This window comes from Thalassophryne amazonica, chromosome 2, assembly GCF_902500255.1.
Source record: "Thalassophryne amazonica chromosome 2, fThaAma1.1, whole genome shotgun sequence".
Lineage (NCBI taxonomy): Eukaryota > Metazoa > Chordata > Actinopteri > Batrachoidiformes > Batrachoididae > Thalassophryne > Thalassophryne amazonica.
This window is the reverse complement of record NC_047104.1, coordinates 131,906,588-131,919,501: the sequence shown is the minus strand read 5'-3', so window position 1 is coordinate 131,919,501 and position 12,914 is coordinate 131,906,588. Positions and strand designations below refer to the sequence as shown.

The window sequence follows — 12,914 nt, the reverse complement described above, 5'->3', positions numbered from 1 at the left end:
AACAGGAATGTTTATTATTGTGTGACAGGTTCAGCAATTTACAGTTTAGTGAAGACTTTGCCCTGATTCTTCTTTACGCTAAGGTAGTTAACATGTCTTGACTTTGGGATGTCCAGACCAAGTCAGCGACCAGTTCTGATAGAGGGAGCTGAGATGGAGGCTGTGGATTCCTACAAGTACCTCAGGCTGTAGCTGGACAGCAGACTGGACTGGACAACCCACACCAACCATCTGTACAGGAAGGGACAAAGCAGGCTGTGCTTTCTGAGGAGGTTGCAGACGTTTTACATCTGTAGGAAACTCCTGTGGCTGTTCTACCGGCGTCTACCTAGTACCCAGCGGCCTCTTTTACAACGTGGTGTGCTGGGGGGGGCAGCACATCCGGGCTGGACAAACTGATCAGGTGGGATGAAGTTGGACTCTCAGGTGATGTTAGCAGAGAAGAGAACACTGGACATGCTGCTGGACATTATGGATGATGCCAGTCACCCTCTGCATTAGGGATGGGACTGATCCGATCCTGGATCGTATCGGGTTCCGATACCGACATAATTCACATATCGGAAATATAGATAAATTAATGTCCCCGTGGGGAAATTTGTCTTGGACTTCTCAGAAATCATGACCTATACAGAACAAGACTTAAACAGTTAATAACAGTGAATAAAGAATATAAATAAGTAAAAAACATACAAATACTAAGATCTCCTACTGAACCTGATTGTTAGCGGTGTTTGTTATGTATTTGTTAAGGACTGTGATTGATATAGGAACAAAGGAGTTTCTATATCTCTTCAGTCTGCAGTAGGGGACTCTGAAACGCCTGCCTGATGGTAGCAACTCATATTGCGTGTGCTGGACATGGGAGGGGTCAGAAAGAATTCTGTCCGCTTGCGTCATCACACACTGATCAAAAATTGACTGAGGATTGTCATACTGTTTCAGACCGATGATTTTCATTGCTGTGAGGACAAGGTAGTTTACTGTTGATCTTAGCGACATAGGAAGGTTCCCAAACCAAGTGGCTATGCCATATCTTAGAATGCTTTCCAGAACTGCCTGATAAAACAGTAACATCATTTTTTGGTCGACTCCACGAGAACGCAAACGCTGCAGAAAATAGTTATTGGTTCAAGCAGGAACATAACCAGTCAACATGAGGGAGCTGTCTATAGACACCAAGGTATTTGTATGATTCCACCTGTGATTGGTTGCTGGTGTATAATTACAGGGTTGTGATTGCCGACTAACTTTGGATCAAAAATGACTTCTTCTGTCTTTTTAACATTTAAAGTGAGGTGATTGGAGTCACACCACTCAACAAACTGCCAAGATCCAACTCGCGACATTTTCCGATACCGAAGACGAGCCACTGTGAATCCTCTCAACTGCTGTTGTTTGCTCTTTGCTTATTTACTGCTGCGTAGGGGGGGCTGTGTTTCTGAAGCTGGGCTGTTTGAGAGAGCGCTCTTCCACAGTGTTCTAGCTGCAGTTGGCAGCAAATTTCGGCTGGCTCTCAGCTTCAAATTGTCTGTTCATCGAGCATGGATTTTCTGAAAAATTAACTGAATTGTTGCTGAAAATGTGTGCTAAAAAGTTTGCCTCTTCACTGTAAAACACCGGCTCAGCGTGCAGCCGAAGAGAGAGTCTGTCCGCTGAAAGGGAAAAAGTCTCCATTAAAATCCTGCGCATGAGCATCGGCGATGATATATATTTTACAGAACAAGGCTTTGTGTTTTCCAAAAGTTTGAAGTTTGCACAGCACGAAAACAGCGAGAGAGAAAAAGAGAGAGACGGGGGGAGAGTGAAAGCGAGCAAGAGACAGAGAGAGAGCGAACGAGAGAGGGGGAGAGAGAGTGATGTCTTTTCTCTTTAAGTCTATAAAAATAAGGCTATAAAAAAAAATAAAATCTGGGCTTTCACCTTAGATACACCTTCTGGCAAATTATAGCTCAACTTTCAGGTCTCCTTTTTAAGGAAAGCCTCATAAAATCAACAATAATATAATATTAAAACAGAGCTCTGGTATCTGATCGGAAAAGTATTGGGATCGGCATATATCCAAATTCAGGTATCAGGATTGGATTGGAAGTGAAAAATTGTGGCTCGTGCATCCCTATCATCAGCAACCATAGGAGCCTCTTCAGCAACAGACTGCTCCTTCCTAAGTGCAGGACCAGCAGACTGAAAAACTCCTTTGTCCCTCAGGCCATCAGACTGTACAACTCCTCACTCAGGCGGAGGAGGAGTAACAAGAAGACAGAGGATGGGAATGAGAGGAACAGTAGTAGCCAGTAAACCAGTAGTGATCAGTATGTCTACGGCTTCCAAGCGAAGGAAGTGTTGTAATGACCCAGATTCTCTGTTTTATCTGTGGTTGCTTCACTTTACTGCCTCAAAGATGTAACAGCAATGCTTTTATCAAAAGAGTACACCTTGCTTATTTTAGGGCATGCTGCTGGGATAGTAGAGCCAACAAAGAGCACTGGGTAAGAAAAGAATGGCCACCAAGAAATACAATGAAACCTGGAGAAAAGAATATCATAAACAATCCCCTGGTTGATCAGAAAAACATCACTCTACTACCATTGCACATCAAACTTGAACTAATGAAGCAGTTTGTCAGAACACTTGATCATTCTGGAGACTGTTTTGGCTACACATGCTCAACTTTTCCTGATCTTAGCTATGAGAAGAAAGCAGGTATATTTGATATGCCTCAGATCAGAACGTTGCTCAAGGACCACCACTTCGTGGCTACAATGACCACTGGTGAGGTTGACCTTGGAATGCATTTGCTAATGTGGCGTATAACTTCTTGACAGTAAGAAAGCTGACAGTTATAGAGAGATGGTGAAGGAGCTTCTCTTCAGGCTGCAAGAACGAGGCAGTAGGAGGAAAGTTAAAGTGCATTACTTGCACGGCCACCTGAGCGAGTTTCCCGAGACCCTTGGTGACGTAAGTGAGGAGCAGGGCGAGCGTTTCCATCAGGACATCAAAGTGATGGAAGGATGTTACCAAGGTCGATGGAACTGCATGATGGTGATGATGATGGCAGATTACTGCTGGAGTTTGAGATATGTCCCTGCAGGTCATAAGAGATCAGCTACAAAAAGGAAAATTATGTTGTCTTAAGTGCTTTTGTGCAGAGATATGTTTTGGATTAATACAACACTACTCATTGTTTTAAAGTGTGTGTGTGTGTTTCATGCTTTTGGTTTAAAGCTGCAAATTTAATTCTGTGAGAGACACAAAACAAGGAAAAAAAAAAAATAACTTTTTGGCGGTGCCTTACCTGTGATGAGCATAATGCTCCAGACTGTATTTTTTTCAATATATTTCACTTATTTAGTGTTTGTATACTGTTGTCAATAATGTTCAAAAAGGGTGCAAGCTTAAAAGTAGCTTTGGAAATACATTCTTAACGGAGTAGCTGGCTTTCATTGCAAACATTACTCCATATGTAGGTGCTTAAACGCAATGTAATTTTATATTTTTTTTTAACTTTTGGCAAAAAATATTGTTTTCGTTTCTCAAAAAAGTGATTAGCAAAAACTAACACCAGATTTGGATTCAGTGCCCCCAAATGACTCAAAATCTGTTTAAAAACTCCATGCAAGAAAAAAACGTGTTGACCAGTGAGGACACTCAGGCCAGCAAGCGGAATGGAAACTGGGCACAGTTATATGACCAGGAATGCTCACTTCTGCAACTTCCAGTGGCTGAGAACAGTTAGCTTATGTCATATGATACGATATTTAGCAATTTTTTTTTTTCTTCTGCTGTTATTGCAAAAAGACAGGAAGTGGTTAAAAAGTCGAAATCCAAAGACATGCTGTGACATTCATTGCATTTAGTGTTTGCATGCATTGCTGCTCTTCTAAAAGTGTCATCATGTGTGTTGGGCCTCAGCTGTCCTGGATGGAGTGGAGCGGCTCACTGCAGAGGAGATGGATGAACAGCGACAGCAGAACATGGCCTATGAGTATCTGTGTCACTTGGAAGAGGCCAAAAGGTGAGAAACACTGGTTTACAGATAGCTGGACCTCTGCAGTTTGTTCACATAACAGAGCAGTGTAGTCCAGTCCATGTGAACTCTGGCACAGTCTCCCCCATGCAGAAGAAAGAAAATGTACAAGACCGTTTGGAGAATCTGGTTTGTTTTTTCTGTGTTCAAAACCAAGTTGACCAAAGAGAGTTTCACCTATTATTTAAACCAGTTAGTCACCTGATAACAGTGGTGGGCACAGCTAACCAAAAAGTTAGCTTCAATAACAGTTAATCCGCTAACGGAAAAGTTAACTTTTACAAAGCTAAACTGATAAACCCCTAAAAAATTTAGCGGATGTTAAAGATTAAAGCTAAACCAATAACTTTCAGTATTGACTTCAGTACAGTAGCAGCTACTCGCACAACAACGAGCCAGCGCTTCTGTGTCAGATCAGCCTTCTCTCAGCAAAAGAGACCCGGTGACCAGAAAGCAAGGAAAGAGAAGAGCAAAAGGAAGAGGGAGGGGAAATAGACAATTTCTCTTCACACCATACAGTTTGGGTAAATACAAAGTACCACACATTTCACTAAAAGTGCTAAATCCACTTAAACAGACTTTTCAGTTTTCAAATTGTTTTTTTTTTTGTTTTTTTCAAATTAAAAAAATTACATATTTTAAAAACAGATTTATTTGTAAAACCCACCGCGTGTTTCAATACGTTGTGTGTAATACCAACCAACCAGAAACTAATTTACCCATAATGCACTGCGGCATGTCTAAACTCTGAAACCTTCTAAATTTGTGCATTACATATAGCTGATATTTTCACTTTATAAAATGACAGATGTGATGTTAATTTAAATAAATTGTGCGTTTGTTTAAAATTTTAACCATAAGATAAAACTGTCTGCCTGTGCATGACTTGGGTGATATGCTGGTGAGTCTGTGTGGTGTGAAGAGAAATTCTTTTTTTTTTTTAACCCCTCTTTGTTTCTCTCTGGTAGTCAGCTCTTCTCTGCCTGCAGAGGATACAGCTGTACCTCTCACAGCTGTCTGCCTGCTACAAAATATGGAACAGGCAGGCACTAAAACTTTAATTTCAGACTTCACAAATGTTTTTAACTGTTATGCTTTATTCACTATGCCTGCAAAAATATGTTGGCGGTCTAAAAATTATCTGACCTAAATTTATCGGAGGCTAATTGGTACACAAGAACCACCTGTGCGGAGGTTTTAGGCATCCTTAAAGAAATCACACCAAATGTTTGACTGCCCCCACCCCCAAAAATGGCGTGAATTGAAAATGTAGTTTGAAATGTATAAAAATTCATAACTGGAGGAGGTCAAAATATTTTAAAAACCTGATCAAATGCAGCCCAGTTATTTATTTATTTTTTTAAAGAAATTCCAGGAAGGTATGTACTTTTATCACTTCCAAATAAGTATAATAAGTAAGTAAGGGGAGGTGATAGTCTAGTGGTTAAAGCGTTGGGCTTGAGACCAGAAGATCCTCAGTTCAAATCCCAGCCTGACCGGCAAATCACTAAGGGCCCTTGGGCAAGGTCTTTAATCCCCTATTGCTCCTATTGTGTAGTGAGCGCCTTGTATGGCAGCACCCTCACATCGGGGTGAATGTGAGGCATTATTTGTAAAGTGCTTTGAGCATCTGTTGCAGAAGGAAAATGCAGTCCATATTAAGCTGTTTGTTGTGATTTGGCGCTATATAACAAAAAAATTGATTGATTGATTATGAAAAGTGGTCACACTCTTTTATAGATTCATAGTTATTTATAAATACTTTCATTATATGGCTGCGACACTACACGCGCGCTGGCTAATTTCTGGCATGACAATCCGTCCGGAACGCATATCGCATTCGTTAGAAACCAGAAAGCTAAAAACGCGATTAGAAAAATCCAAGTCAGAGTTAAACATACTCCATAAATATCTAAACGGCACTGGAAAAAACACAGTTCGAAAGCTTACCATCTAACGACCGGTCCATCTGTTAGCAAGTTCTTCATGGAGGTGAGGTGAACAGGTCTGACCTCAGTGTTTTTCATACGGACCTCACTAACGCTTGGTCCGTACACATCAGTCTGATGTTTTCCCCTACAGACCTCATGCTCAGTTAATAATCCTTTAATATTAGACAGGTTTTCATTATTTATCATTGGTATTTGTCATTATTTATCAGTAAAACCTCTGCAAAGTTCTGTATGCATGTCAACAGTGTCCATGCTAGAATCTCTCCGGACATGCCTGATTCAACTGATTCACTAGTCATGCCGTGTTCAAAATGAAAACTCACCCAATGTTACCATACAACAACCTTAGTATCCACGCTATTTCTGTTGATCACCTGTTGTTAACAATATACCATATGAAGTTCAACTGCAGCCTCAGGTGATATTTGTAGCCCCCAAACTGAGTTGTTTCACACACCAGAGAAAAATAAACACATATTGTTGGTCTGTGTGTTGCAACTGTGTGGTTTGTGGAATGCAGCTCGGTGGCAACTTGACATTTGTGGCAAGGGTGGTGGATTGGTTCTGCATTCTAGGACGGGTAAATCATAAGCACCAGCAGGCAGTTTTAAAACCTGCCTGGTCTGAAAAGGTGACCTTGGAGTAAAGGTTTGATGGTAGAGTGGCTAATTAGCCTCTTATGCACAGCCTGTTCATGTTGTGCATTTATTCCTTCACACTGCTCTGTATAAACTGTACAAGCACACCGTTGTGGTGTTCTGTTGTTAAGATGCCAGTGGAGGTATTCAGAGTGCAAGGGATGTCTGTGCCAAAGGGACAGTTTGCATGGTCAGACAGGAGTGTGACATTTTGTGTACAACCTGTCTCTGGGTGGGTTTAAAAGAAACTGCTAAGCTCCTGTCTGCAAACTGGTTTGTCAGCGAGTTCTGGGAGTGATTACTCAGTGCATATTGATGAAGACTTACCAAACATCTGTCTACAACACACTTTATGTTAGCACGTTGCCTGCCGGGATCCATGGGTTCTAGATTGGGTAGTGTTTATAAAATAGGTAGCTGACATTTTTCAAGGGTGGTAATGAATTATGCTAAGTTTCTATAATTTTTAATTGAAAGTGCAGGAAATTAAAATGAGTTTTGTGAATAATTGTATTTATTATTTGGCACATTTAATTGTCATGTTTTACAACTGGCAAGGTTGAGATATTTCCATTGTTCAGAGCTTGTCTGGTTACCAGGGACTGATTAATGGTTATCAGCATCCATTGTTCACATGCCGGAATGGCGTGCAAGAACGGAATTTCATTATCAACATCTGTTGTTACCTAATATCCCTAATTTCTCCAAAATTATTTGTCCTATCTGCTTTACATTTCTGCGGCATTCATCCTTGACCGAAAATACATAAACATACCAAATGGCATATGTCAGCTCTCCCCAGTTTATCCGTGATCAAAGTTACACACACGTTCACAGAGGCCACTTCACTTTTAATATAGATGATGATTTTACTACCCCTGCCAGAATGGCATGTGAGAGCAGAATTTAATTATCATCTGTTGTTACCTAATATCCCTAATTTCTCCAAAAATATTAGTCCTATCTACTTTCCATTTTTGCAGCGTTCATCCTTGGCCCAAAATACATACGCATACCAAGCGGCAAATGTGATCTCTCCCCAGTTTGTCGGTGATCGAAGTTTTACACACACACGTACACAGAGGCCACTTCACTATTGATATATAAAGGTCATACCAGATGACGACACTATCTACTTGATGCCTCGGATTCTAGAATGCCGACTTGGTATGTGCAATCTCAGATTGGGGCGCCATTGTGACGCCTTTGTTTGTTTCAGTGTAAATAAGCAAAGATGCCATAATGAGGTTTTCCTAATGTCACTTAATTGGGATCTCTGTTGAAAAGGGATCTTATTTTAAAGGAGACCTGCATTGAAATAAATGTGGTCAGATTTCAGAAAAGAAATAGCTGATATGTATTTATAAGACCCTTGTGAATGCAGTAAAGTAAATCTGTAAGCCCAAATTTGTAATTCAGCGGAGAAATATTCATTTAAAAATGACAAATTTGCAGCTAACATTTAGCCCTCTGTGAAAACAGTTTGTACATCCGGATCATTTCCATGACGTCGGTGACAAGACGACGCGTTCCCGCCTTCAGTCCGATCCCGCATTGAAATTGATTTTATCTCTTAGTAATGTTACTGTTATACACATCCTGGTTTCAACATCCAAACGTAAGCTGCAATGAATGTGAGATACAGCTCTGCTTGCTCAGATCCGGGGATCAGATCAGCGGCGGCATCGACAGCGGGTGACATTATTCCTCGACGCCTCGCTCTCACTGCTCCCGATACGCTTACCGAGTGCATGTGCTCATTAAATGCCGCCGCCGCACTCACACCCCCGTGTCTGCTGTGCAGCCAGCACCACCTCTCTGTCTACTGAATGGAGTTGCAGCCAACTTGGCACAAGTCCAGAGACTACGCTCGCCGTTTTAATGCAGTGCGCGCGGTGACACCTGTTGCTCGCAAGGACAGACTTCTTGCTGCAAAATCCGCAGCGCCACACGTCTCGGTAATCGGAGCCGCAGAGCTCCGTGGCCACTGAGAGAGGTTTATATATTTTTAATGACTTGAATTCTTTGCGGGTCTGGCCTCCGTAGCCCGCGACGTTACACCGGAGGTGAAAGACAGTAGATTTTCAATGCGACACTACTCAATCAAACGGGCGTATGAAAAAGTCCACAAAAATAATTTTCAAGCACAAATAAAAGAAATGTGTACTCACCAAGCATACCGCAAGACAATATGAAGTTTTAAAAAGTAGATCCTTCCGTATAAGACAAGAAAAAGGTGCAGATGCAAACTGACGTAAATCCACAAATTACAGTTGGCGCGCGCAATGCATGCTGAGGGTCTTGTCCCTGACGTCTCGGCAGCGTCCATGATGAGAGGGACAATTTGCGGAGGGCTAAATGTTAGCTGTAAATTTGTCATTTTCAAATGAAGATTTCTGGGCTTGCAGATTTACTTTACTACATTCAGAAGGATCTTATGTGTAAATATGTCATTTTTTTGGTCCAAAGATCTGACTGCATTTATTTCAATGCAGGTCTACTTTAACTCTCAGTTGTACTATGTTATGTTAAACAAGGGTACTGTAGAAGTATTTTATATTTAGTACATATACAACCCCTGGCAAAAATTATGGAATCACCGGCCTCGGAGGATGTTCATTCAGTTGTTTAATTTTGTAGAAAAAAAGCAGATCACAGACATGACACAAAACTAAAGTCATTTCAAATGGCAACTTTCTAGCTTTAAGAAACACTATAAGAAATCAGGAAAAAAAAATTGTGGCAGTCAGTAACGGTTACTTTTTAGACCAAGCAGAGGGGAAAAAAATATGGAATCACTCAATTCTGAGGAAAAAATTATGGAATCATGAAAAACAAAAGAACGCTCCAACACATAACTAGTATTTTGTTGCACCACCTCTGGCTTTTTTAACAGCTTGCAGTCTCTGAGGCATGGACTTAATGAGTGACAAACAGTACTCTTCATCAATCTGGTTCCAACTTTCTGTGATTGCTGTTGCCAGTTCAGCTTTGCAGGTTGGAGCCTTGTCATGGACCATTTTCTTCAACTTCCACCAAAGATTTTCAATTGGATTAAGATCCGGGCTGTTTGCAGGCCATGACATTGACCCTATGTGTCTTTTTGCAAGGAATGTTTTCACAGTTTTTGCTCTATGGCAAGATGCATTATCATCTTGAAAAATGATTTCATCATCCCCAAACATCCTTTCAATTGATGGGATAAGAAAAGTGTCCAAAATATCAATGTAAACTTGTGCATTTATTGATGATGTAATGACAGCCATCTCCCCAGTGCCTTTACCTGACATGCAGCCCCATATCATCAATGACTGTGGAAATTTACATGTTCTCTTCAGGCAGTCATCTTTATAAATCTCATTGGAACGGCACCAAAAAAAAGCTCCAGCATCATTACCTTGCCCAATGCAGATTTGAGATTCATCACTGAATATGACTTTCATCCAGTCATCCACAGTCCATGATTGCTTTTCCTTAGCCCATTGTAACCTTGTTTTTTTTTCTGTTTAGGTGTTAATGATGGCTTTCGTTTAGCTTTTCTGTATGTAAATCCCATTTCCTTTAGGCGGTTTCTTACAGTTCGGTCACAGACGCTGACTCCAGTTTCCTCCCATTTGTTCCTCATTTGTTTTGTTGTGCATTTTCGATTTTTGAGACATATTGCTTTAAGTTTTCTGTCTTGAAGCTTTGATGTCTTCCTTGGTCTACCAGTATGTTTACCTTTAACAACCTTCCCATGTTGTTTGTATTTGGTCCAGAGTTTAGACACAGCTGACTGTGAACAACCAACATCTTTTGCAACATTGCATGATGATTTACCCTCTTTTAAGAGTTTGATAAGCCTCTCCTTTGTTTCAATTAACATCTCTCGTGTTGGAGCCATGATTCATGTCAGTCCACTTAGTGCAACAGCTCTCCAAGGTGTGTTCACTCCTTTTTAGATGCAGACTAACGAGCAGATCTGATTTGATGCAGGTGTTAGTTTTGGGGATGAAAATTTACAGGGTGATTCCATAATTTATTCCTCAGAATTGAGTGAGTCCATATTTTTTTCCCTCTGCTTGGTCTAAAATAGTAACCGTTACTGACTTCCACAATTTTTTTTTCTTGATTTCTTATAGTGTTTCTTAAAGCCAGAAAGTTGCCATTTGAAATGACTTTAGTTTTGTGTCATGTCTGTGATCTGCTTTTTTTCTACAAAATTAAACAACTGAATGAACATCCTCCGAGGCCAGTGATTCCATAATTTTTGCCAGGGGTTGTAGATTTTGTCCAAGGTGAGCTCGCGCATCTGTATTCTTAATTTTTGTGATCTTTGCTTTTCAGTACTCTCGAAACAACCTTGTAAAGGGTGCTTTGACTCAAAAGAGGAAGGTTTGTGCGACACAGGAAGTGACTCACTCACTGTTGATTTCTGTATCTCCCATTGTTGCTACATAAACCTACAGTTGTTATGGCGACAGGTTCTGTTAGCGTATGCTCAGATTTTATAAAAGAATGTGACGTGTTCATATGGCACATTTGTGGCTGTAGCCTCTTATCTCTTACTTTCATGGTCATCATCAGGACATGCCGCTTGCAGCTTCTACACCAGTTACGGATTTCTGGAAGGAATCTGGGCATTTTGATGGTTTTTGGTACTACTTTTGTGTCAGGAGAGTAAAAGAAAAAAGTTCAAGTCAGCAACAGGCCAGATTTTCATCCTTTAATACCAGATTCTTCATGTCATTTAGCTGCATCACAATTGGGGTTGCAAAATTCTGGGAATTTTCAAAGTTGGAAGGTTTCCATGGGGTCAGCTCTGGGTCTTTTCTTGTTCACAATGGTGACAGGTTGACAGATGAGATCAAACAGGAGTTTCCATGGACTGTAGTGTTTGCAGATGACATTGTGATCTGAAGTGAGAGTGAGTCTAGCCTTGAGAGGTGGAGATATGCTCTGGAGAGAAAGGGAATAAAAGTCAGTAGGCGCAAGATTGAGTACATGTGTGTGAATGAGAGGGAGCCCAGTGAAATAGTGTGGTTACAAAGAGTGCAAGTGGTGAAAGTAGTTTAAATACTTGGGGTTAACTTTCCAAAGTAATGGAGGGTGTGGTAGAGAGGTGAAGAAGAGAGTGCAGGCAGGGTGGAGTGGCCAGAGAAAGGTGTCAGGAGTAGGGATGGGTATTGATAAGATTTTATCTATCAATTCTGCTTATCGATCCGATTCCTTTATCGATACTGCTTGTGAATTTTCTGTGTACTAAAAGTAGGCTTTACATGTTTTCTGTGTCAACAACATTTTTAAATTGGTCACTGTATCCTTGATCTCTGGACATAAATAAAAATAAACAAACTGTAGTTTTTGTCAAAAGCATTTCCTTTCAGACATTTTGGCATGAATGTCTCTCCATACCGCTGAGCTCAGCCAACTGCTGCACGTCAGTGCAGGATGTCTTGTTTTGGGAGGAGAAAAATGTTTTGATCGATTGCAGTTTGTTTTTATTACAACATTTGGAAAGAGGTGTCAATTGATTTAAACGGTCTGTCACTTTAAAGTTATTAATTCTGACTGGAAACTATCATTCTAATTTGACTGGCAGAGAGCTGCGCAGCATTTGGAGCTGTGTGAACAGAATGGAGGATGATTCTTATTTCTTTCTCGCAACAAGACAGGAGTCCCAGTTTGTGACTTTAATCCACACAAAAGTGACTCACGATTGACATATTCAGGGATGAAAGTGGTGAACAACAAAAAAGCTGTAACCCAAAATTACCCCCCAACACCACCCGCACGAAAATGTTTGAAAACTAGAAGCTCTGAAATGCAATCTGGGACTGTTCCAGACACTAAACTGCAGTGAGTGTAGCAGCCATTTTGGTGAGGAAAAAAACCAATTTTGCTTATTCAAATTCATTCCGGTAGTATTCTGCTCTTACTAAGATGCAGCAGTTTTCTAGCTTGGCAGATAGTTCTGGAGTAAATCACTGAAGAAATTAACAAATTGAAAATATGGTTTGACTCGAGGAAATGGTCATTAAACTTAAATAAGCAGGGGTCGAAATACATTTTTTAACCTACTTGCACTGGTGCTAGTAACAAAAAAGTTACTTGCACAACCAAAACTCACTTTCACACCGGGCCCACTTCAAGTTGCAGGAGGGAGGTGAGAATGCAGCCTGCAGGTTCTCTACGCAGAGAAATCAGAGTGCACAGTTTGGCTGCAGCCAGACTATGCACTCTGATTTCTCTTCTAGTTTGTATTTGTTCTTGTGGTGAGCTGCAGGTCTGCGCCTCCTGTGACTGCGAGATGTGCGT

The 12,914-nt window shown here is 40.8% G+C and overlaps 1 protein-coding gene across 1 annotated transcript in view; it reads left to right on the top strand.

Annotated features, from left to right (window-relative positions):
* Positions 1-12,914, top strand: part of iqgap1 (IQ motif containing GTPase activating protein 1) — a 149,492-nt gene that overhangs the window by 5,408 nt on the left and 131,170 nt on the right. The window contains exon 2 of the mRNA XM_034193452.1: positions 3,913-4,015. Coding sequence (XP_034049343.1) covers positions 3,913-4,015 — 103 coding nt within the window. The remainder of the gene's footprint in view (positions 1-3,912; positions 4,016-12,914) is intronic.